The sequence below is a fragment of the Colias eurytheme genome, chromosome 2 (genome assembly GCF_061535395.1).
Source record: "Colias eurytheme isolate Ceu_HAF_F1 chromosome 2, ilColEury1 Martin Lab GWU primary, whole genome shotgun sequence".
In the NCBI taxonomy this organism is placed as follows: Eukaryota; Metazoa; Arthropoda; class Insecta; order Lepidoptera; family Pieridae; genus Colias; species Colias eurytheme.
The window spans coordinates 1,199,494-1,225,836 of NC_142981.1; the positions used below are offsets into that span (position 1 = coordinate 1,199,494).

Below are 26,343 nucleotides of genomic sequence, written 5' to 3' on the forward strand. Positions count from 1 at the left end.
CAAATTACATATGTAATAATATCATAATATTATATTATCATAATATGCCAAAGAACTGTCCTGTGGTTTTTACGCGACAACCCTCCATGGGTTTTTATCTTCCATATATTCCTTAATACTGTAATAGGCTCTCTTGACAAGTACATTTTTTATATAAGATTTAAATTTAGAACTACTTAACTCTTTAATATTATGAGGAATTCTGTTGTAAAAGCGTATACCTTGGCCCATAAATGAATTTTTAACTTTAGCTAGCCGGAATAATGGCATTTCAATTTTATTTCTGTTTCTTGTGTCATAACAATGTCTATCTCCTACTTTTGTGTGTAAGTAAGCGTTATTATGTACATATAAAATATTATTAAATATATACTGCGACGGTACAGTAAGGATACCAGTATTCTTAAAGAGATCTCTTAGTGAGTCTCGAGCACGCAAATTATATACAGAGCGTATGGCTCTTTTCTGTAATATAAATATAGTTTCTATATCTGCAGCCCTGCCCCATAGCAGAATTCCATAGGACATTATGCTATGAAAGTAGCTAAAGTAAACCAATCTAGCCGTTTCTTCATCGGTGAGATGCCTTATTCTTCTAACTGCATATGCAGCTGAGCTGAGCTTAGCAGCGGTGGTGGTAACATGGGCCCCCCATTGAAGCTTCTCATCTAATGTCAAACCAAGAAAAAACAGTCGATTCCACAGGGTATAATACCTCCCCGTTTAAAATAATATTCCTTTTCACCTTTTTTACATTTGGGAGGATAAATTCTACACAATTTGTTTTTTTTGTATTTAATAGTAAATTATTAGCATTAAACCAATTGGATATGCGTAAAAGAGCAGAGTTTACTTCGTCAACATTTGTGTCATGTCTATCCACATTAAAAATTAATGAGGTGTCATCTGCAAACAGTACTATTTCACACATATCCTGCAAATAATAAGGTAGGTCATTAATATACACTAAGAACAAAAACGGTCCTAAGATAGATCCCTGCGGAACACCTATGTTAATCGGCGCACCGCGAGATTTCTCTCCATTAACGACAACGGTTTGTACCCTGTTCTGAAGATATGAAGCTATGAGATCCTGAGCTAAACCTTTGATACCATAAAAATTTAGTTTCCGTAGTAGAGTGGAATGTTCTACACAGTCGAAAGCCTTAGAAAGGTCGCAGAATATCCCCAAAGCATTCTTTGAATTTTCCCATGCTTTGTATATATGTGACAAAAGAGCTACTCCGGCATCAGTGGTAGAGCGCCCCTTTGTGAAACCATACTGTTTGGCGTGCAGTAAACCATTTGATGCAAAATGACTATTTAATTGGTTTAAAATTAGTTTCTCGAAGACTTTGCTCAAAGTTGGTAATATGGAAATTGGCCTATAGTTATTACTGTCTTCTTGGTCACCACTTTTAAATAAAGGAATAACTTTGCTAAACTTTAGACATATCGAGGACATATCGAGGAATAACTAGCAATTTTCAAAAATACACGAATTATTTCCGCTATTGGCCCATTTCAGCTTAATTTTCTCGGGCTAAATATTGCGATTCAAAAGGGTCATTTTAAGAAAAATATAGCTTCTGTCTGAAACCATAGCGTCGCGAGTCCGACTCGCGCTTTATTGGTTTTTATAAAATTTTGGTACACTTACAGATTCTCTGTATCAACGGAATTACCAGAGGCATATCGAACAAAAAGCGCTCGACCTAGTTCCCGTGAACAAAATAATAGTAATTCATCATCCACTGCCACTGGGACTGGTATCGTCGTTGTCGGTGCTGCTAAGTGAGTATTCGTTTTAAAATTTCAACACAAATTTTAAAATTTAAATCAAAATTCAAAATGTAATATTTTCTAAAATTGTGGTTACTGAAATGTACTGTTATAATTATTAAAATTTTCCACCATAAATCGTTAATTGATTGGCATTTTAATTACAATGATATATGCCGATTCATATAATTATAATTATTAATGTTTGGTCAATAATATGTATAAACTAAAAAGAGCAATGGTCCCAACATGCATCCTTGTAGCACACCACACTATTTATATTCATAAAACGGTTTAAACGGGGTCATTTCCTGTTTAATATTAAAATTTGTTATTTCAACACATTGGTTTCTTCATGAAACTCTCGATTTAGTAATGCGCATTGACATACTTTTTGCACTTATTCAATAAAATGCCATGGTTAATGAAATCAAATGCCATGGTTAATGAAATCGCTTTTATCAAATCAAACAATATAAAGCATGCATCCTAATACTATGACAGCCGTACAAATAAACGAGTTATAACATTTTATGATAAGGATAAACTAAGAATAAGTAAAAATCATACAAATAAACACGTAATAAATGAAACCTAGTATAATGTCGTAATAAGTATTCATACTGATGATATTTCGTCGTTATTCCGGCTACCACTCTAGTATAAGTCTGACATAACCGAGTTATAACATATCTTTTGGTACATTGTGCTGTGTTTTACAAATTTTACAAGCAATTTTCAATCTGAATTTGAGATAATATTAATGAGAGTAATACGAGAAGTAGAAAAAGTTGAGCAAATTAATAATTTCATTACGTACCTATTGAAATGGAAAATTTTGTATGAAATGTCAAAATATACGAAATTATGAAAATCCCTTTTGATATTTATAATGATTTATTTATTTTTATGCGCCAAACCATACATACATAAAACTTATTTCTAAACTTATCATAATAATATAAACTTTCGTTGAAAATATAAATCTTCTAAGCCTGGAGTTGTATGAGTACCAGTTATTTGGCAACTCTCTATCTCAAGGTAGGTTTATCTTCTGTTCTCCAGATATTTGATAGCGTTCTCTTTCATTTGCTTGCATTTTTAATGATATATTTAAATTATTTCCAATAAATATTTAAAAAATAAATAAACAGAACATCGTATGATGTAACTTCACAACAAATTCGACGAAGTCAAACGAGCGTCAAAATGACAGCACCGAGGCATAACCGTAGACGATTTCAATGTTTTTCATAATTTTGTGAATGAATTGCTATGTTGCCGCTTCGCGCCTATTGCATAGCGTGAGCATAGTTACATCGACGTTATTCCAAATTTATTTGTAAGAAATTATGACATCCTTATCCTTTATTTATTCTTATCATATCTATTCATTGCATAAGGTTTGAATACGCAAGTTTTTATTTGTACGGCTGTGAGGATTTTCGCTGCGAAACTTATTTTTCCCAAACTCAAACATTTATTCATTTGACTAAACTTCATTTAGAAGCACTTCCTAAAACTCCTAATATTTATCATCGGTTGGGAAAGATTTTTTTACAAAGACGACATCTCGAGAAGAACTTAATTTTGTGTTTTTATATTTCTTTTCTATGTAATATTCCGTTTGTTGTTGCTAATTTGTTTGTAATTGTAAATGTCCAAAATGACATGGATATGAGTTTATGTGACACGTTAATAATTATGCTACATTACACGATACACCAAAATTTACTCTTGTAATTGGGGCTTTTATAATAATAATGTGTTGCTTCCAGAATCCACCGCACGCGTCTGCTGGCCTCACTGTCGGGGCTGAAGCTGGAAGCCGAGATCACGTCGCTGCAGGGCTCGCTGTCGGCGTCCCGCGCGCGGCAGTGGGCGCTCAGCGGGAACCTCGGCCGCACCGCCATCGTGCTGCTGGAGGGCAACGCGCCCAACCACCAGTCAGTGTGATATACACGTCTAGATACGCAATACTCAAGATTAAAGGCTATGCTGATTGGTCAACATAGATAAATTCAACCTTATTTCGATGTGTTAAAGTCGATTTTATATCAAATTTTATTATTGTGGGTATTATAAGTGTAGACATGTATTTGTGTGTCAGGACGGTTGTGCGCGTGAGCGTGGGCAAGTCGCAGGCGCTGTACTCGTGGGAGGGCGGGCGGCTGGGAGCCACCGCCCTCGCGTCGGTGGGCGGCGTGAGGGTCGACCTGCCGCAGCACCCCGTGGCGCTGCACGGCGTCATGACGCGCTCGAGCCGCCAGCTGTCCAGCACGCTGCAGGTATGTACTCGTGCGGGTCGACCTGCCGCAGCACCCGTGGGCACTATATAACTGTATCTCTGTTGCACAGGAGCTGGGTGTCACGCGCACGGCCTCCCGGCTGTCCCGCGGCGGGCCGGGGGCGGAGGGCTCGGAGGAGGAGGGCAGCCCGCCGGCCGCCCCGCCCCCCCCGCGCCGCGCCCCGCCCGCGCCCGACGCGCTGCTGCATCCGCTACACCTGCAGTTCTCGATTGTGCTACAGGTATACCACTACTATGTATAGTACCATATTCAAACTCAAACTGAAACATTCATTGAATCAACTAAACTTCGTTTAGAATCGTTAAAATACAGAATAATAATAATTTACCTTGTAGTTATTGTGTTCTGGGGGAATTTTATCTGAATCTACCCTTTAATAAAAAATAAATATTTTATTTTGCATAGATTTTCAAACTTCTTAATTCTGTATTATTAATATTAATATTTCAGAAAAAAAATCTTATTACCCTACATTTTACATTTTGTCAAAAAATAGGTACATCCATGACATTCCACTATGTAGTAGTTGTACGGGCTAGCCGTACATCCTGAATCAGCACTTTACACGATCCTATTTCATCACGGTAAAAATAATATATTTAACGAGTCAGTCTGCGTTCGCGGCTCGTGTAAAGCGCTCAGGGTGTATGCGCTATAATATTATCATCAACTATCAATTACTATCAAATATCATAAATCAAATCATCAATATCATAAATCAAAAGCAATAACTAGTTCTTTATCAATATCAAACTATCAACTAAGGAGTGTATGGTATATCATATCACATCAGCAGCCCATACAGTAGTGTTACCTATTATAAAATAAATTAAGTACCTATTGGATTTAATAACTAAAAATTCTGTTTAACTAAAGCTATCTTCCAATTTAAATTACCTAACCAAAACTTAACCCCCAAAAAACACAATTCACCGTAATTCCAGAGTCTCAGTATAACAGCAGCCCTCCTACCGTCCCTACAAGCGCAATACAAGATGGAGCGCGTGCACAGCTCCGGCGTGACGGCCGGCAAGGCGCACTTCACGGTCGAACTGCCGCACCACTCGCTCAGCTTCGTCACCAAGCTGCAGGTGAGGATATCTTGTGACAAAAAACAATATCTTTATTGACAAAACATTTTACATTTGTGACATTTGTGATACTTAAAAAAATATTTATTGCCAAAGCATTTTACAATTGTGTTACTACCAAAATATTTATGGTCAAAAAATTTGACATTGTGACACTTAGCGCATGTATAAAGTATTTTCAAAATGGAATATTTTACACCCCAGGTGACAGAAGCGAACATTCCCGCGGCCGCGTCAGTCGCACTACCCGCAGTATCGTGCCGAGCGCGCGTGCTCGACTGTGCACCCGCTGACACGCGCCCGCAGAAACCACACGCTGATGCGGACGCGACCAGCGCAACTGACGCGACTGACGCTACTGATGCGCAACGTGAGTATGCTGATAACTGTGCTATATGTTTCGATTCTTTCAGCCCGGATGATAAGACCACTGTTCAAACTCAAACATTTCAACCGACCGATTCAATAAACAGACAGTTCGACATGTTTATATATTATAAAAATGGTCAAATGATAAGAGGCGTTGCCCTCTTTTGGACAAAGAGTGTATATTCTGGCATAACCACAAAACGCACTCATTCAAAGTTCCTTTTGATAAAATTTTGCAAACAATGTCATAGATAATACGGCATAATATCAAAATTGTTTAAACTATTGAAAATGCCATTACTAATGCCAAACTAGAAAGTTTATAATCAAATTTTTATGTAAGAAAATAATTAATGTAACCCAGCTAAGGCATTCGAGAGTCTTCTGGAACTTTACCATCTTTCGTAACATGACAAAACCACGTACAAAATATAAAATAATAAATAATCGTGTGTCAGCGAGTGCGGAGGGCGCGGTGCTGATGGCGGGCCGCTACCTGGCGGCGACGGCCGACATCGGCCTGTTCGAGCACACGCTCTCCACCGACCTGCTCAACCACCTCGTGTTCGTGCAGAAGGTCTTCATGAAGGTACGGGACTTTCTATGGTAAAACTAGTAAGGAAATGTGGGAATCAGTTTTTAGGGACTTAAGCGATTTGCGGAAAGGAAATGTTGGATAAATTTTGCATGTATTTGGAAAATTTATGTTTGATGTAATATTTTTTTTAAGTTCAGAAAATATATTGTCTATCTTTTCAGGTAGTAGATAGTGGCAGATAGTGTCAACCGATCACATCGATCGAACTGACAAAACGTTATTTAAATTCCGAGGGTTTTTCCACGATTTAAAAATGTACACATTATTTTATAAAAACAATATTTTAATTGCAGGAAGTGAACGAAGTAGTGCAGAAAGTTTATGGTGGTGAAAAGCCCGTGCCGTTGTGGAATGAAGAAGAGGCGTCATCTTCTGCACTGAGCAGAATATTGTTCTCCTTACTTATTAGAATCAAGGTGAGTGAAAAGCCTTCGTGTTATACTAGTATTAATGGTACTTTTACTAACTTATCCACCTGCATATTATAAATTTTGCTACAGATTAGCATTTAATAATGTATTATGTACGAATGACCCCTATAACACAGGTTTAACCTAGCATAGTGGACTCTGTATGTAAAAAAATGTATATACCTTCAAATTAGATCTGTATATTCCTTGTGTTTTTTTATTGAGTTTCTTGAGTCAAATAAACTTTATTTTATTTTTTATTTAATAATGAGTTTAAACACTAACTTTTTACTTTATCTGAAACGAATTGGCATGTCATATTTTCCTTTTACTTGATCTGAAACGAATTGAACGAACTGTCACAATATTATCCCCTCGACTATAAAGTATCCCCTTTATTTCCACAGCGTATCCAATTAACAGCAACGACGCCCAGCAACAGCGCGGTGCGGCTGGAGACGGGAGCAGTGGAGCTGGAGCTGTCCAACCGCGTGCAGAACGTCACGCAGCCCGCGCAGTCGCACGGCTTGCGGCTCTTCGCTAGGGCACAGGTATACCCACAGCGCATCCAGCTGACAGCAACGACGCCCAGCAACAGCGCGGTGCGGCTGGAGACGGGAGCAGTGGAGCTGGAGCTGTCCAACCGCGTGCAGAACGTCACGCAGCCCGCGCAGTCGCACGGCTTGCGGCTCTTCGCTAGGGCACAGGTATACCCACAGCGCATCCAGCTGACAGCAACGACGCCCAGCAACAGCGCGGTGCGGCTGGAGACGGGAGCAGTGGAGCTGGAGCTGTCCAACCGCGTGCAGAACGTCACGCAGCCCGCGCAGTCGCACGGCTTGCGGCTCTTCGCTAGGGCACAGGTATACCCACAGCGCATCCAGCTGACAGCAACGACGCCCAGCAACAGCGCGGTGCGGCTGGAGACGGGAGCAGTGGAGCTGGAGCTGTCCAACCGCGTGCAGAACGTCACGCAGCCCGCGCAGTCGCACGGCTTGCGGCTCTTCGCTAGGGCACAGGTATACCCACAGCGCATCCAGCTGACAGCAACGACGCCCAGCAACAGCGCGGTGCGGCTGGAGACGGGAGCAGTGGAGCTGGAGCTGTCCAACCGCGTGCAGAACGTCACGCAGCCCGCGCAGTCGCACGGCTTGCGGCTCTTCGCTAGGGCACAGGTATACCCACAGCGCATCCAGCTGACAGCAACGACGCCCAGCAACAGCGCGGTGCGGCTGGAGACGGGAGCAGTGGAGCTGGAGCTGTCCAACCGCGTGCAGAACGTCACGCAGCCCGCGCAGTCGCACGGCTTGCGGCTCTTCGCTAGGGCACAGGTATACCCACAGCGCATCCAGCTGACAGCAACGACGCCCAGCAACAGCGCGGTGCGGCTGGAGACGGGAGCAGTGGAGCTGGAGCTGTCCAATCGCGTGCAGAACGTCACGCAGCCCGCGCAGTCGCACGGCTTGCGGCTCTTCGCTAGGGCACAGGTATACCCACAGCGCATCCAGCTGACAGCAACGACGCCCAGCAACAGCGCGGTGCGGCTGGAGACGGGAGCAGTGGAGCTGGAGCTGTCCAACCGCGTGCAGAACGTCACGCAGCCCGCGCAGTCGCACGGCTTGCGGCTCTTCGCTAGGGCACAGGTAACCCAAAAAAAAAAAACCTTGTCTTGCAAAGGCTTCAAAAAATTGAATGAATGAAAATACTTTCACACAAAACAAAACCTACAAAAAAGCGGCCTTATCGCTAAAACAGCGATCTCTTCCAGGCAGAGATTTGAGGATCATGAACATTACGTTTTATGAGAAAATTAAAAAAAAAGATGGGTTGCACTCCGGGAGTGCCGGCAGAAGTGAAAACTTGATTATTAACGTTCAGCATGTTTGATATTTTGGAATGGTATCCGTCTTACGCATGGAATATAAGGGCTATAAAAAAAAAATCCGTCTTACGCTTTTTCGATCAGGCCACGTGTCCTGACGCGAGTTTAAGATTTTATACCCAACACCGCTAAAGAAGTTTTCACTTCAAAAAAGACCGGCAGAAGTGAAAACTTGATTATTAACGTTGAGTTCTCTCCATCCGTCTTACGCTTTTTCGATCAGGTCACGTGTTTTATACCCATTACAGAAAAAGTGCTCAACGCCGCTAAAGAAGTTTTCACTTCAATAACCTTGTCTTGCAAAGGCTTCAAAAAATTGAATGAATGAAAATACTTTAACACAAAAAAAACCTACAAAAGAACGGCCTTATCGCTAAAACAGCGATCTCTTCCAGGCAGAGATTTGAGGATCATGAACATTACGTTTTATGATGAGAAAATTAAAAAAAAATTGATTCAATTCCAATCTCTAATCAATTTAAAATGTGATATGTAAAAAAAAAATACCGGCTTCTCCTTTTTTTTGAAGTCGTTTAATCAATCACTTCACTTGACTAAATGCGAACATAAAATTGTGAACTATGATTAAACTGTAGAAAAATGCAATGTAATAAAATAAAAATGTTTTGCAGGTGGACATTAATCTGAGCTTGGGTCAACTGATACGAAACGCGATGTTCGAGGAAGCCGAGCCGGAGTTCCAACAGTATGCCTTTTTCAACACGAGGATTTGTAAGTGCACTAATACCTTCTTTTAAATGTTTATTTACACTGACAAATAATAATTTGCAATCAAATAATTTTGCGACTATAAACTGAAATGTAACGTATCCTATCTTTCAAGTTAGACCAAACTGCACACGGGTGCAAATCAAATTTAAAATTGGTTCAGTAGTTTTGGAGTCCATCGCGGACAAACAATGAAATTCTGAAATGTTTATTCCCTATTGTATTTTAAACTTGCCAACCGTAACAAAATCTTATTTATCTCCCTGTAGCAATGCGCAACGCGTTCCAAGAGGAAATAGTATGCGGTGAAGACAAGGAAGTAGTCCTGATCACCCTAAAGCGGCCCCTCGTGTACATACAACCCGTGGCCGTGGATCGGGCTATATTAGTGTGGCTGAATTATAAGAATGCGTATGAGTACTGGAATGAAAAACGCATGACGCTGAATAAGGAGGTGCTAACGGCTACCCAGCAGGTTTTTGAAAAGGTGTGTAGTACTTGTATGTACATCTTGGAACTTAGGACTAAGTTAGATAGCTGATAGTTGAAACATTTAAAACGATTGTCAATTTGTGGGACATATCTAATGCGTCTTTGAATATTATGTCAATAGTAATTCCATTTTTACAAAAAAAAAGAAATATACCACATAAAGGCCGTACTTACAATTTTCTATCGTTTGAAATCAACTTTGATGTAAATTTTGTGAATTTTTTATAAATTATATTTATAAATTATATAAATTGAAATAATATATTGCTTCATATTATTTCAATGTGGAATATGATTATTATTATTTCCAGGTGCAATTAACATCACAAATCGGCACGCCGCACCTGAGCACGCTGTTCTTACAACTAAATGTGGACGATATAGGCATTTGCTTGCCGCTCAACCAACCGCCTGTTGTAAGTCATTTAATCTTTTTGATGTGAAACATCTATAAGCGCACGAAAACCGATTTCTGGCTGAATTCTGGTATATTTGCATATTACTTTTACAAAAAAATGTCCTTGTTTCACATCTGCCAGGCATTCCGTGATGGCTTACATTTTTTTTATTTTTTCGATTATTGAAGTATTTCGATCATAATTCTATGATTGTTTTTGTTGGTTTGAATTTTAATAGTTAAGTAATTTGGGAAAAGAAATGTTGATTTAAAAAAATATTATGAAATGGAACGCAATTGCATCCTTAACAGTAGCTGAAATTTTAAAGAGATGAGGAAATCCACATTGAAAATGTAATTTTAGAGAAATTCGTTACTGATATTATTTTACGATTTTGATTTTATTTGAGAGATCATTATATCTTATTTATCGTATTCAATATAATATTTCTATCGTAATATTAGATACTATTCTGAATACTTAATAAGGGCTGTGTTTCAGTCGAAATGGTGCGGCTGGGGCTGGGGCTGGGGCGGGGGTGAAGGCCCGCTGGGGGACGGGGAGCGCGGGGCCGTGGTGGTGACCCTCGAGAGCACCAGCATCTCCGCCGTCAGCTCGGGGGCGCTGGTCAGCAAGGGCCGCTTCGTGGGGCTCTGCCTGCGGTTCGCGAGGGACTTTGAGGCCTCGCTCGATGATTGGAAGCCCGAACCCAGCGAGGCCTGTGTGAATGTTTGCTGTGTGTCCGAGGGCACGTATGAGGTGTGCAGTCGCACGGCCGCGGCCAGGCATAATGGTGAGTGGATTGGTTTGAAGGAAGTGTAGGAATAAAGTCTGATATAAATGAATAGATATCAGGATCAGTTACGCGTTTTCGTAATGATGTAAATAAAAACTCATAAAACGCTATGAAATATGGATGCAACTACAGTCACCTATGTCAGTGTGCAATACTTCCAATCAATAGTGACTAGTTACGTGTGAAAATTAAAATTTTATTTCACTCCAATACGAGTACATAATTTACAAACTCAGCAACACGCAAATAAGCCAATTAAACAGATATTTCCTCTATCTTTTGGCTGATACAGATTTAGAGGAGCTATAAAACTAATATTGTATGTACTATTTTCACTTGACTCCTGTGTTCATACACTTCTTGTTAAAACTTAAATTAATTTAAGTTTTAACAATATTATTCTTTTTACAGAAAACGCGAAATGGTTCCTGAACGTCTCGTGGCAAATGGAAGGTGTGGACATACATCTGGACACCAATGTTGGCAAACAGCTCTCCGCTTTGGGACATACTCTAACAATGTTAACTGGTAAAAATATATTTTCAGTAAATTCCATATAAAATCAATTTGGCTAAAATTTAAGCACAATAATTCTAACTATAAATTTATTATGAAACAGGTTTTGAAGAAGAGGATCCCTTGAAAATGGATTATGAAAGTGATTTGGACGATGAAGCTGATAACAGCAAAGATTCACAAGTAAGTAATACCTGTCAAAAATTTGTTATGTACCAATGTTATTTAATGGCTATGTCGTTGATGAAAATTGTATTTTCGGTAATTTCGTTTCTCAAATAATTGATTCATATTTAATTCGTTGTCCTTGTGATACAAATTTATTTTTGGTGATTATAGATTTCCTTATAACTTTAAGAAATTAGGGACCAAAGTCATAAATGTTAACGCGTGGTTGTATTACGTAATTAAATACTTTTTAGACATCTTGACTCGACCAAAGTCGGTACAAGAATGACTCGCAACTGCAGACGACCGTTATTTATAGGACGATTATTCGAGTGGCGTGACTGTGTGAGTCAGTGCAGGTGTTATTTGTGTTGTTTTGATCGTTATTTTGAATATGACATGTAATATTATTATTATTTGATAATTAAATGATTATTAATACTTTTGTCCATTTGATTATTATTAAAATAATTAATTAAGTTCATCAATTGATTTACTTTTAAAATATAATTTTATCTTTAAATTAAACGCGCTAACACGGCCATTCTGAAAAAAGCTCGTGCTCTGAGCGGTAATTCAAAACTCAAAATATCAATGATATAATTCACTTCAGCTGGTGACACTCCGACTTGTTTTAAGTAGTACATTATATTCAAATTATTTGTTTCTTTGTCCAGTTGTCAGACTAAACCACTGTCTGGATCTGGATACTGACAAGTGACAATCAGGTTATTATTATTTTCCGCCCAGTTGTAAGACTAAGTCACAGAAAACCCATACAGACAAGTGGCGTTCAATTCTATTATTATCTGCCCAGTTGTCAGACTAAGTCACAGAAGACCCGAACAGACAAGTGGCATTCGATTGTGTTATTATCTGCCCAGTTGTCAGACTAAGTCACAGAAGACCCGTACAGACAAGTGGCATTCGATTGTATTATTATCTGCCCAGTTGTCAGACTAAGTCACAGAAGACCCGTACAGACAAGTGGCAGTCGATTATCATAATTAGTTTCCATTACCGCTAACACGGTCATCTAAATTTGGCTTTGGTACTATTCTTACACGTACATAGGACACAATAGTAGTCTAGCAATTGCTTGTACTTTTCGCTTCATAGCAATCATTGTCGAGTATTATTGTGATTTACATAGGATTCGATAGCTCAAGAGTTTTTCCAGAGCCTGCGAACAGTGGCTTCTGTATCTCAACTCTCAAGTGAAAACCATAAGTCCTGGAACATAATTAAAAGTTAAAACACAAATTATATCCGGCTTGGCCATAGTAAAACAATAACACAATAACGTGCTCGTACGTTCATTTGAAATGAGTACGGTAATTTATCTCGTGATGTCAAAACACAATGTATTATAACACAATATAACCGCTCGGCCAAACTGACCTTATAGAACACCATCACATCCACATGATGAACTCAAACTCAAATATTGATTCATTCAACTGGAATTCGCTTAGAAGCGTTTTTCAATCGTTAAAATACAGAAAAATAATAATTTACCACCACAATAGCTTACACTGGGCGCCATCGAAGGCACCACATTGGATTCAAATGCCCTGGGATCAAAAATTTATTTGTGACATAAGCACGTCGTTCGCTTACCACAATTAAAGGCTCAAATATCCTGGACTACCGCCCGGATTGCACATCACATTATAATATTGATGAACTACATTACCGTCACAATATTCCACACCACAAACATTTACTTCACACAACGCACAAGAAAACACATTGTGCGAGTTCGTTCATCAGGGATTGTTTACTTGAAGTCAATTCAATTCAATTTTTTCGAAGGTTTAAGTCCACAGTCGTATATTGTCATGATAGTGACAGTGACAGTTGCACACTGTCACGTAGTATGATGGAAGAATTTGTGCCAGCCTGCCAGGATTCCGAGTAAGGGCTGGTTCATCTTCTACTTCTGATGTTAAAGCGTTGTTGTATTACGTAATTAAATACTTTTTAGACATCTTGACTCGACCAAAGTCGGTACAAGAATGACTCGCAACTGCAGACGACCGTTATTTATAGGACGATTATTCGAGTGGCGTGACTGTGTGAGTCAGTGCAGGTGTTATTTGTGTTGTTTTGATCGTTATTTTGAATATGACATGTAATATTATTATTATTTGATAATTAAATGATTATTAATACTTTTGTCCATTTGATTATTATTAAAATAATTAATTAAGTTCATCAATTGATTTACTTTTAAAATATAATTTTATCTTTAAATTAAACGCGCTAACATAAATATAGATTTGGAAAGTTCTTTAAACCATTTAACTTCTTGTAGGAGAGCATAGTCCTCCGGCGCAAATACACGGACCACTTACCAGCGTTCGTGTTCGACACGTCCCTGGACGCTAAGAAGCGATCCAAGTTAATAGAGAAAGAGATGACGGAACAAGCGAAGATCATCAGCGACCTGCGAGCTCTTGGTGCAAGCCACAGCACTGTGGAGTATGAGCTGAGGAGGCTGCAGGATCTGGAGGCACTGGTGTTTAAGGACTTCCGCAGGTGAGGGTAGAAGGAAAAAAAATGGTATGATTCGTGATTTTTGAAGTGGAACTTCTTTAGGCACGTTGAGAGTAAAATTTCAAGGTCACGTCATGGCATTACCGTCACTTCATGGAGTAAGGCAACGATTTTGGTTACTTTGAATCTTGTCAAAGAAGTTTCACTTATGAAACATGTGTATTTTTTTATCTTTGTCAGTAAGTTGGCAATGGTATTTATGACACGTGACATTTATTTGCTAGACTTGGTCAGTCAGCAAAAAATAGATAAGATCTTGGCAAATGGTTAGGTCAGAATTAATGTTTTTTACATACACAAGTTGTGGATTATACAGGTTGTCTGGTAAATAGTGTAATGAAATTAGATGAGATATAGATGGGCGGGTCACCTGTTAAAAAAAAAATTCAACGAACTCCAGGTATGGTTGCGATTATATTCGATGCTTATATTTGTTTTAATTGGTATAGAGTATACACTATTAATAGATAGTAAAAGATTGATTTTTTCCACAGAGACATGCTGCAGAAGCTCCGTCGGCAGAGCGTGCGTGCGAGCTCCATCACGAAGGGCAAGCTCGGGCTCGGCTCCAGCCGCCCGCCGCCCTTGCCGCATGATACCGATAGGTATTGTTTATTTATTTATCACTACATAGTATAAAACAAAGTCGCTTTCTCTGTCCCTATTTCCCTATGTCCCTTTGTATGCTTAAATCTTTAAAACTACGCAACGGATTTTGATGCAGTTTTTTTTAATAGATAGAGTGATCCAAGAGGAAAGTTTAAGTATATAATTTATTAGGTTTTAGTATATAGGTTATTATTGTATGTTAACCCATTGAGCCCCGAACGGCCAGATCCGACCGCGACACAATAGAAAATCTATTGTGATCTGTGATTCCGGGGCCTGATGGATTAAGGAAGGGGAAACTCAAATATCGGGCTTGAAGGATCATAATATAGACGCGTACCAGATGGAAAACAATAATAATTTGTTGGACAGTGAAGTAGTCAAAACGTTATTGGTAATGGTAGTAGTTAATCTTCAATTTCAACTACTAAAAAGTATTTTATTGTTCTTCTTTGGCAGGATCTTCAGAGATTCAGCCGTAATGACTGGTCACGTTCTCAAAGTTTATTGACCTCTTGACCTTCCTTACTTAAAATTATTTCTGAGTAGCAGTAAAACCAGTTTCTCGTCCACAATTTGCATCATTTATCTCCTAGATTAACGTTTAAACTTACAATTTACTAATTAAATTAAGTTTCCGTTTATTTTAACTAAATTTCCTTTTTAACTACTACTAAAGATAGACGATAATAATAACTGTAATGTAAAATGTTAAAATTAATCTAAAAATATATTGTATTTTAGTGAGTTAAATACACATAAATATTTGCATGCCAGTTTGCTGGCGAGCTGTGCGGACTTTATTGTAATATATTATTGTAAAACCTTGTATTAACCACAATTCCTGCAAATAAATTATTTCAATTCAATTTCAATTCAATTATTTCAATTTCAATTCAATTTCAATTTCAATTTCAATTAACTATTTTCGTAAAATGTCCAAAGGACACTTATGTGACCGTTAAAAATTATCTTTCCCAGCATTGGCGAGCCAGCGTCCATCGGCCTCCTACCTTCAAGCACAGTGGGTCTGGGCATGGGGCTGGGCAGCCTGCCCAGTGCGGGCAGCCTCACAAGTGTGGGCGACTCGGGCGAGACGCTGCTACTGGCGGAGGACGACACTCGCTTGGCCGATATCATAGAGGGCGCTTCGTGGAGCTCTATGGATAGTGAGACGCTTACTGGTGAGTGATTTGTAGCTTTATGTCAGCGTACATGCGATATATTATAGTTCCTTTCTTTGTAGATACAAAGAAAATATACTAGACTAGCCAGATGCTGCATTAATATGGCCACCAAATTATTAATTAGAGTAGAGATAAACTACGATAACATGGCGCGCCCCTCCAAATTACTGTTTCAATGTGTGTAGTGACATCCTTACGAAGGAGTTTGTATGTAGTTGTAAGTATTCGTCTTTAGTACTGTACGTCCAGATTTGTTGGTCAACTAATCATAAGTTGCCGAGCGCCCAAGACAACGCACGTGTCGTTTTCATAGAATACGTCAGTGCAGCGCCATTACTAATAATAATGAGCGATTAGAGCGTGACTAATCGAGCAACAAATCCGTGGATTTGTTTTTGTTTGACGGCCGTCTCATTACGCACACATGCGTTGTGAATCTTGGTGGTGCATTGTAAATACTTTCAAACGTTTTGAATTTTGGAGGGGCGCGCCATGTTATCGTAGTTTATCTCTAACAATCTTTAAAAAAAGAACCCGTAATGCTCTGTTCGCTGTTTTTAATTCTATAGCCCTCTAGTAATAATTGTTAAAATATGAACTCTACCAAAACTTACCTTTGTAAATAATATTTAAAACGTGATACACGTTGAAACTATTGTATCAAAATAATATTCAACGTGTGATTATAAATCGAAACAAAACACTAGTATAATAAATATTGTATCCTAGGTCCTGGTCCATCCCGCTGCGGGTCACTACGCGGTGCGAGCGGGACAGTTGGCGCATCGCGTTCTGTCTCTTTCCAACCGCGACAAACTTGGCCCGACTCGCTTGACCTGCCCAGGAAGAATACGGACACTAGGTAAATCCGATTTCTGATATTATAACTGGGGATGTGTGTATGTCTTGGATTTATAGGGAAAAGTTGTTAAAAGTACGTGAAAGGTGTTTTTGTGATGTACATGAGTTTTGAGTTATATTTTCTTTGCACAGTATGAATTGCGATGTATCGAGAGAACATCTGATTGTTTACTCTTTCACACTAAAATTGCTAAACAAAGTTTATTAAACTTGGCGTGCAAGTTAAATATTACGGGCTTATTAAAATGTGTAACCTGGCAGGCGAAACCGCATGCTAACTTATATAATTTGTGCTTATTTGAATGCTAAAATCTTCAAACATGTCGTTTTTCTTACAGTACAACTTCAGAAGGCGCAAGTCAGTCAGAAGGCAAACAAAGCAAGACGAAAACAGCAGAACCGAACATCGACTTTGAGTTGGACGTCAAAGTGCACATAAACAGTGGAAAGTGCGTGCTACACACTAAGGAACCTAATAAGGACGATGATTTGAAAATGTAAGTATTTCACTATTATTTTTGGTCCTTCGAGGTAGGTATTGAGTTTCTGTGTTTCTAATAAAAGTGGTTAGCTTATAAAAAAAAAACGAGTTGCACTAAGGGAGTGCCGGCAGAAGTGAAAACTTGATTATTAACGTTCAATTGGAATGGTATCCGTCTTACGCATGGAATATAAGGGCTAAAAAAAATCCGTCTTACGCTTTTTCGATCAGGCCACGTGTCCTGACGCGAGTTTAAGATTTTATACCCAACGCTGCTAAAGAAGTTTTCACTTCAAAAATTAAAAGCTATGTGTTTTAATAAGTGTATATTTTGTCAGAGTTAATAATTGCGAACTTTATAAGTGAAATATGGAATGCATAATATGGATAAAATATGAAAATTAACACAAACTCATTTCTAGTGGCAGATCACGCGTAGGGCGTTCAGCATCCGGTGGTTTATCTGGTGCAGGCGCAAGCGCAGGTTCGGGGCTCGAAATGGGAGGCACCAGCGTGCCCTCCGCGACACCATCTGGTCCTGCAGGCCCCGGGCCCCTGGGCCCTGGTCCCCTGGGCCCTGGTGTGCCCTTGGGGGCCAGTGGGAATCTGGGCCCTGGAGGTTTGGGTGGTTCGCCTAATGCGCGTCGTAAGCCACGATTACCGCCGCCGCCTGATGTTACCGTGTTTAGAGTGCCGGGATTGCAGTTAAAAGTAATTGTTGTGACCATTTAATTGTTACAATTAAAACTGACATAAATTAGAAAAAGAAAAATAGTCTGCTTAAACCATTAAAAAAATAATGTATCATCTGTTAAAACAAAAATTACCTTTGTCGAACCTTTTGCTGTCTGCTGCTTTCACACACACACATACACAACTGAATTATTTTGTACTTTACTGAATTTTTTTGAACTTTATTTTTTACTACTTAACTACATATAAACGTGTTTAACATAATTTAACAGGTACACTACGAATCGAAAACACTGCCAGAAGAATCTGCGTCCCCGCAATCAATACCCAACATCCCCCCTCCAAATGTGGTGGGAGCCCGTAAGATGGGCACCAAAAAAGCGGCCCTATTTGCCTGGATCACACTGCAGAGTATACCAGAGGAGACCATCATCAGTCCGCATATATTGGAGTTCTTGGAACAGACTTTGGAACCTATTCCGACAAAGGCGTCGTTCTCTATGCCTACACCAGGTATTTTTCTATTCATTTATATGTAGTAGGAGTAAAATGTACATTATTTATGAATATACAGTCGACTGCCTGCGATAATTCGAACCTCTCTATAATTCAAAGTTATCACGAGGTCCCTACAAAATCTCTTTATATTTCGAACTAAATCCATACATTTTTGTGCACTTGGTAATTCGAATGAAAATACCATTGCTATATAACAAAACGACGCGTTAATTCGAACTCATCGGCGTCCAACACTCGACAATTCAAAGTTGCAGAGAGAAAGATGCGGAAAGATTGTAAGCAGGTAGTCAGGTAGGTACATTTTGCGACAAGTTCAAACTTGTTCAATGAGCCGTTGTTTTTGTTATGATTAGTTTGACTTTACACTTCTCACGAATTGGTATGTTTAGTTATCATTCGGTTACTATAGAATAGCATTTAATAAATAATAATTGATTAACAATTAATAATTCGAAGTTTTATTTATTTTCTCTCACAAATTTCGAACCATTTGATATTTAAACCTCTTGATAATTCGTAATATTTTGAGAGTCCCTCGAGTTTCGACTTAACGAGAGTCGACTGTATTTAGTTTGTACGTAAGAAAATTACGTCGCTCAGCCGTTAACTGCTCGAGCTGCCCGTGTACGGCCGCTCTTAGAGCCTATGTTCATCTATACTGTACTAATATTATAAAGCTGAATAGTTTGTTTGTTTGTTTGAACAAGCTAATCTCAGGAACTACTGGTCCGAAAGTTTTATATATTTTTGAATGTATAAAACTCAATGTCAATTTTCGTTTCTTGTCAAATGTTGTGTGTTTTTACATAATATAGGCGGCCAAAATTTATACACTCGAACAATTTATGTATCTGTTCCACCCAACCGGCTCGAAGGACCAAAACAATTTACAAAAACGTTAATTTAATTAATAATTAATTACAAGAGTTAATTTTCTTCATGTTCGAGTAGATACTTGATGACATCAAACCTGTGCCAGGTGACAGGCCTAGCATACATGATAATTTTACATTAATTTAAGCCTATAAGAATAGTAATGTCAATGACCATTATGTGTCAAATGCCAATACTCATTTGAACAATGCGATTTGTTTGTAAAAAAAAGAATGTGTGTGACGTGTCAGAAGTGAAACTTCTTGATATTTGTTTTATCCTGACGCTTACAAACGTTATCGCTTAAATTATGACTTGTTAAGTCGTTATGAAATAACAGTTATAACGTCACAAAATAGATCTAAGTCAAACATATTTTTGTTGGCATAATTACTTAAGACTCGAAGGACCATTCCCATAGGCATTAAATTTTAAGCCTATGCAACTATCTAGTTTTTTGGATTGCGCTTCATTTCCCTTTCCTTCCAGCGGAAGGGACCTTTGTATTACGTAAAGGTCAACCACTCTCTAGTCTCCAAACTGTCTCCAGACAAAAAACGAGAGAATAAGCAGCATTCTTGCGTAGCTGCGTGATCGTAATTATACGTATACAATCTAAGGAGGGGTTTTCTCGCTTTACTCATTTATAGGGAAATGGTGACAAAATGAAATATTTACTTTTATTACAAAAGTACACTAGATTTTGAGTACCGAGTTGTCTCTTACAGTTTAACCTATTGAGCCCCGATCGGTCCGATCGGTCATCGGACCCAGACACAATAGATTTTCTATTGTGTCTGTGGTTCCGGGGCCTGAGTTACTACGGGATATTTGACTGGTGACCCTGTATATTATTGGTATCGCAGAAACGGAGACAGCGCGTCGCGGGTCGGGCGAGGGGGGGTCGGGCGCGGAGGAGGCGGGCGGCTCGTACGGGCAGTACGTGTACGCGTCGTTCCCCGTCGACGTCATCGTGCACTTCCACACGCGGCCCTCCGCCTTCCGCTTCAGCTGCCTGCCCGCCTCGCGCGTCGAGTGCCTGCTGCAGCTGCCCAGCCTGCAGATCGTGTTCAGCTCCAAGCGCGCGAGCGACGAGTGAGTGTGCCCCTACAGGTTCACCTGCCAGGAGATAGCGACGAGATTCGGCGATTTTATACAGATATTTTGTTAATTCAGGAATTTATGAATAAGTTCATTTGCCAAATCGAGCGTCCCTTTAATTTATTTAGCAGGTTGGGCACAATTAAGCTATCTTTACCTTCTATTCGTCCAAACTTCGATTTATGTAGTCTCCATTTGTGTAAACATACAAGTACAAAAAAAATTCCATCCGCAGAGAAATGGCGGAAGCGGCGATCGCAATGGGTGGGCTGAGCGTGACGGGATGCCTAGCAGACTTCTCTGTATACATCTTCCATCCCTACGGTGGCAAGAAGTCGAGCCTTAAAGAAGCCCAATGGTCGCCGCTCGCGGACACAGAGCGGAAGGACTCTCTCAGCATCAACGTGGAATTCGTCAAGTTCCACCTGTCCAGGTTCAGGAAACTTGACTTTCAAACCGACCAGGATCAGTCGAAAGCGACTGTTCGGTTCTCAAGTAAGTGGCAGATTGTTAATGTATTTTTTTTGGAAACGTGGTAGAGTTTTACTCATTACATATTCACATTTTTTTTGCGATGTTGAAGGTGAAACACCTTTTATTGTCATTCTAGCATTAAAATACATATTATAAACAATAAACTTTTATATTAGAAAACGAATACGATAACTCTTAACCTCTCAACCACTGAGCGGCCAGATCCGACCGCGACACAATAGATTTTCTATTGTGTCTGTGATTCCGGGGCCTGATGGATTAATTGGTTACATATTGACATCAGAGGCGGCTCGCCCTAAGGAGCGCTGGTGCAGTGAACTCCCATAAATAATTATAATAAAATCATACTCCTTAATTTAATTATTAACATTAATTATTACTATTTAAAACAATCGAAATCTTTAAAACTACTGTTAATACCAATGAATATATCCATCATTCCATCATCCCATACACCTGTATAATACCTACTGTATTAATGTAACGCGCGAAGCGGTGCGCTCACGATTGCGCTCCAATGAAAAAAGATTTAGTACATTTCCTAATACGAAATCCAATAGGAGTGAAAGAGAGGGTTTTGCCAAAGCCCTGCGCGTGAAACAAAAGATTTTCTATGGAAAAGTAGCAAAATTTGGAGCGCCGCACCCGCAAACGTTGCCGGTTCGTTTTTACCGCCCGGCAGGACAGCGATAGCGCGCGCGGCGCGGCGCGACGTTGCCAGTTACCACTTCTAAAAATAAACAAACACTCGAGTCAACTTCAATGCTCGCGCGCGATTCATGCAATTTTCTAATTAAAATTATAAAATACGTGTTGAAATAGCCTGTAGTTATCAGTATTACTTGTGAGTGTTAAAATGAACAATAATTATAATGTGGCGTTCATTAAAAAGTGTGATAAAACGTTACAAATTCGGCTTGAATGTAAAGCTAAGGGACCGCCACGGCCTGAACTTGATCTTACGCAAAAATGTACGACAAAAACGAAAACATATACGCGTGTGTTTAAATCTGAACAATATGTGAAAACATCGTGGTTGTGTGGTTGTGATGAAAGCAACAAACTATTTTGTTTTCCGTGTCTTTTATTTAAAGTGGGCGCGGCCGGCGGAGGTGGCGGCGGAGGCGAAAAAATAATCACCACATCTCGCGAATATTCTTCATTTCATCGCCAATTGCATTCAGACTCTATGAACTTAATAATAAAGCACAAATTCGTATACAGCGATAGTAGACGTCGGTTCAGCATCCTTCAAGTACGACATGCGGCGGCTCGGCGAGATCCTCGCGTTCCCGCGCGCCTGGTACCGACGGTCCATTGTGAGGAGGCTGTTCTTGGGCGATGTCAGTTTGGACGTGGATCAGCCGTGAGTGGATATTTCGAAAATGGTCCTTTAATTGTAGAATAATTAATGTGTTTGGAAATTTCAGACAGCTAAAACTTGTCAGGGAACTTTTTTTTTACCTTTCACTTTATCCCACTAAAAAAAATATCTCGGTCTGGTAGGACACAGAAGGCTGATCACCTACTTGTCCCTAAAGAAAATCGATCAGTGAAACAGACGTATAATGCATCTGCCCCTTACCCCACTAGGGGACATGGGACTTCACACTTTTATCCCACTAAGTCTGTGAGCGACTGTCACTTGACATGCAACACAGACGAAAAGTTTGAGACGATGGCGATGTAATAAGTTTCTCTTTAGAAAAGAAAAATCAAACACTTTTGTTCTAAAAGAGTGTGCCTGTAACTAGTAGTTGAAAACGACATCATCTTTCGTAAACAACACTTATACATTTATAAATAGTTAAAATAAAAAAAATTATAGGACGTCAAGCAACAATACACCGGTGTCGCCAGTTCTGCCACAACGCGAAAAGGCAAAACTTGATCCACAAAAGTCTAAAGGTGAGCCATATTGATTTTTTTTCTTTTATAAATTTGAAATCAATTTCTAGTGTTTATAAAAAAAACCTTTTCATTTGTATTTGCAGATGAATGAAATGGAATATTTTTTCTTCACATTATTTTGCTAAAGATAGGCAGAAAAAAGAAATAGACAAAACTAAAATATTTATTTTTCTCTTATTTATCTCATTTATGAAATACTACAGAACACAATGTAATTATTGTTTGTCTCTCAGAGAGTAAACAGTGGGGCGCTGCGTGGGAGACTCTCGTGCTGTTCGCGGTGAACTTCACGCGGCTTAACATTCACATGAACATGGGCAACGTTATGGGGAACGTCAGGTAACATTTCAATGTGGCATTTTTATGTGATTATATCAGTGAAAATAATTTTCAATTTAGAATTTTATGAAATTTGGTGATAGGTTAATTGTTCAAAAGAAGAATGTTATATTAATGTTCAATACTCACACTAAACAGCAAAGGGTCCTGTCTTTAATAGGCCTCTTGTACCTACAAGCTGTTTCTCGCGTTGTATTGTTACTATCGTCTTATACAGGGTTACTTGTAAAACACCGGCAATCTCGCAGGACAAGATAATTTGTTAGATTTTATTTTCATATAAAAATAAATATTCATTTAATTTTCCGTCTGAATATTATAAACTCTACGCCTCCCAAAAATTACGTAAACAAAAAGCGAACGACAGGGGGAAGGGGGCGTCGCGTCGTCCATCCGATAAAGAATAGAACATAGACTTACAAATGTTAGGAGAGTACAATAAAAGTTTAAAAAATCATTTAAAAATAATTTATTGCGTTATGCCAAAAGTCGTAGAACAAATGTTGTTACTTATGATGTTAGCTATCTTGTCCTGCGAGGTTGCTGGTGTTTTACAAGTAACCCTGTATACCTATGTTACGGCAAAATGTAGCAGGACATCTCACAGAAACATAAAAAAAGACGTGTGACACTCGGGGATTGCCGCGGTAAAGCTATGGCATGCTATGCCTTCAAGCCACACCCCCGAGCCCGTCGGAGTGGGGAGCGTGAGGTTTTTTCGTTACGGAATTTCTCGATTCGGTCCCCGCGCTCAAATCAATTCTTTAACATGCTTTACTAAGCGACTTCAATGAACTATGTATCATTTTATATTTTTTCACTGCATTTTACTCATTATATCACCATATTATTTTGTGTTGCCAGTTGGCAGAGTCGCTCGCTAGGCGCATCCGGTCGGCTCAGCATCGGCAGCACGCGGCGGCGCCACATGGTGGTGCGTGTGGCGCTGGGCGGCTCAGCGCTAGATGCACGTGCTGGTATCGTGGGCGGTGCTATCAGCCTCGCGCAGCTGCATGCGCATGGTAAGATCAATAAATACAGCTTGAATATGAATCCAAAGCACAGAATACATAATAGTACCTAAACGCTACAGAACGGACACTCCGCCTCCCGCCAAAATAAAACACTTACCTCACCCCGCACGATCACGCTATTAGATGGCCCGCATTTTTCCGTAAGGACGATACGCAATGAAGATTGACAACATTAATCAAATTGACTTAAAGTAATTTTATTATTTTGGATTTGTGAATATCGTTTTTCGTAGAAAATGGTTAGATATTGTGCTGTTTACGGATGTATTTCATTAGAAAAACGCGGATTTCTTTACGCTAGTCACAATTAATGTGCGAACCCTAAAGCGTTAGCACACACATTTGCACTCTCTACAGTGTGACTGTCAAAACGATAATTTTGTATGGAGTGTCCGGGGTGTGTCCAAAGTAAAAAAAAATTGTTATCCGGCTCGAAGGATCATTGTGTAGAAAATGTCTAATTCGTAGTAGTAGCAATGAATATCCGGCTCGTAGCATCATTGTGTAGTGATTGTTTTAGCAATGAACACTAACTTTTTAATACGATTTTGGTCCTTCGAGCAGGATTTTTATACATTTAATTATTTTAAAATTATTCTGAACCTATATTATGTTGTGTTATGCAGTGCACGTGGAAGAAGAGCCTGGCAGCAGTCCAGCACACGTGTGCGGAGTACGCTTATCAGCACTAGAGCTGCGGCTGGAGTACATGGGTACGCCGGTTCTGCTCGCGAGATTGTCGCGCCCGCGGGCTGCGCTGAGGGACCAGTGGCAGGCGCGACGACACCGACCGGCGGCCAGGTGACTATTGTGACTATGGGTGACTATAGCTGACTATAAGTGACTATAAGTGACTATGGGTGACTATTTGTAACTATTAATAAGAGTATTAACTGATTGTGACTAATGTTGATTATTTGCAACTGTTTGTAACTCAAAAATAAAGATGATTACACTTTCTTCACAAAACATAATATGTACCATGTCGAATTAAGTACTTATTTCTCTACTCTTGACCTACTTATTTCTCTATGATCAACTAGAAATTGACCATTGCTATTGATGGGATACAATTATTCATTTAATATAATATTACTCTCAAATCTGCAATACAAAGTTTGATAGATTTAAACACACAATAATGACAGCGAGTACCGACTTCGTTTTATATCATGACTTATCTTAATCTTAATACTATTATAAAGGCGAAAGTTTGTATGCATGTTTGTTACTCTTTCACGTAAAAACTACTGAACCGATTACAATGAAATTTAGCACACATATAGAGGGTAACTTGGATTAACACATAGGATAGGTTTTATCCCGGAAATCCCACGGGAACGGGAATAATGCGGGTTTTCCTTTGAAAACGCGGGCGAAGCCGCGGGCGGAAATCTAGTGTGATATAACGTTATCGCTATCCCCAGCCGTCCAGCCACAATCCTGACGCACTGCACGCTCAGCTGGCACCAGCTGCAGATCCTGATGAGCCGCAGCACGACACCCGACCTGCTGAAGATGCAGCTCAAGCTCGAGGAGTTCTTCACGCAGCAGTTCAAGTCGAGCAAGCGCGTGTTCAGCTCGCTGCACCCGAGCTATGGCACGATGCGACGGGATCGGAAGGAACGTGAGTATCATGCGTTGTTTTGATTAATGGGTATTTTTGTATGATTTGTAATATTGGCGTCTCACCTGTGGTCTCCCCGCTTTACCCACTACTACCCGCTAACAGTGGGTCTACCTGTTCTGTTGTGTTATCGTATAATGTTGAAATCTGGCAACTGTTTTTGCAACTTAATTGGCAACTTAGTTTCTATGGTACTTGTAAATTAGATAATAATCAATTCTTCTAAAGGCCGAGCTGGCTGAACTAAACATGAAATACATTTATAGTGAAGACAAGTGAGAAGCCCTATAAGATGTTGTGGACAGCTTCCAGCAGTGCTCTAGTGACCATGAGAAAGCTCTTAGCCGTATCGCTGAGTTGGAATGTAGCTTAATGGAAGTGCAAGAGGAAAATCCCAAGCGTTGCCTGTCATTTGCTATATAATATATTTCTATTCTCATCGTACTAGCTCAATCTGAAGCTTACTTCCCCATTTTGTAGACCATTTCGTGCTAACACACCACAAATGTTGCAG

General features: G+C 39.6%; 1 protein-coding gene across 1 annotated transcript in view; it reads left to right on the forward strand.

The window, feature by feature from the left end:
- Positions 1-26,343, forward strand: part of tweek (transmembrane protein KIAA1109 homolog tweek) — a 52,192-nt gene that overhangs the window by 19,059 nt on the left and 6,790 nt on the right. Inside the window, exons 19-48 of the mRNA XM_090110232.1 lie at positions 1,663-1,794; positions 3,561-3,728; positions 3,893-4,070; positions 4,141-4,311; positions 5,036-5,182; positions 5,387-5,552; positions 6,010-6,140; positions 6,443-6,565; positions 6,967-7,110; positions 9,074-9,173; positions 9,440-9,657; positions 9,974-10,078; positions 10,562-10,853; positions 11,268-11,384; positions 11,476-11,555; positions 13,858-14,081; positions 14,594-14,704; positions 15,690-15,892; positions 16,625-16,757; positions 17,095-17,253; positions 17,660-17,948; positions 18,203-18,443; positions 20,189-20,417; positions 20,659-20,918; positions 22,143-22,284; positions 22,747-22,826; positions 23,063-23,168; positions 24,033-24,190; positions 24,829-25,003; positions 25,630-25,829. Coding sequence (XP_089966358.1) covers positions 1,663-1,794; positions 3,561-3,728; positions 3,893-4,070; positions 4,141-4,311; positions 5,036-5,182; positions 5,387-5,552; positions 6,010-6,140; positions 6,443-6,565; positions 6,967-7,110; positions 9,074-9,173; positions 9,440-9,657; positions 9,974-10,078; positions 10,562-10,853; positions 11,268-11,384; positions 11,476-11,555; positions 13,858-14,081; positions 14,594-14,704; positions 15,690-15,892; positions 16,625-16,757; positions 17,095-17,253; positions 17,660-17,948; positions 18,203-18,443; positions 20,189-20,417; positions 20,659-20,918; positions 22,143-22,284; positions 22,747-22,826; positions 23,063-23,168; positions 24,033-24,190; positions 24,829-25,003; positions 25,630-25,829 — 4,982 coding nt within the window. The remainder of the gene's footprint in view (positions 1-1,662; positions 1,795-3,560; positions 3,729-3,892; positions 4,071-4,140; positions 4,312-5,035; positions 5,183-5,386; positions 5,553-6,009; positions 6,141-6,442; positions 6,566-6,966; positions 7,111-9,073; positions 9,174-9,439; positions 9,658-9,973; positions 10,079-10,561; positions 10,854-11,267; positions 11,385-11,475; positions 11,556-13,857; positions 14,082-14,593; positions 14,705-15,689; positions 15,893-16,624; positions 16,758-17,094; positions 17,254-17,659; positions 17,949-18,202; positions 18,444-20,188; positions 20,418-20,658; positions 20,919-22,142; positions 22,285-22,746; positions 22,827-23,062; positions 23,169-24,032; positions 24,191-24,828; positions 25,004-25,629; positions 25,830-26,343) is intronic.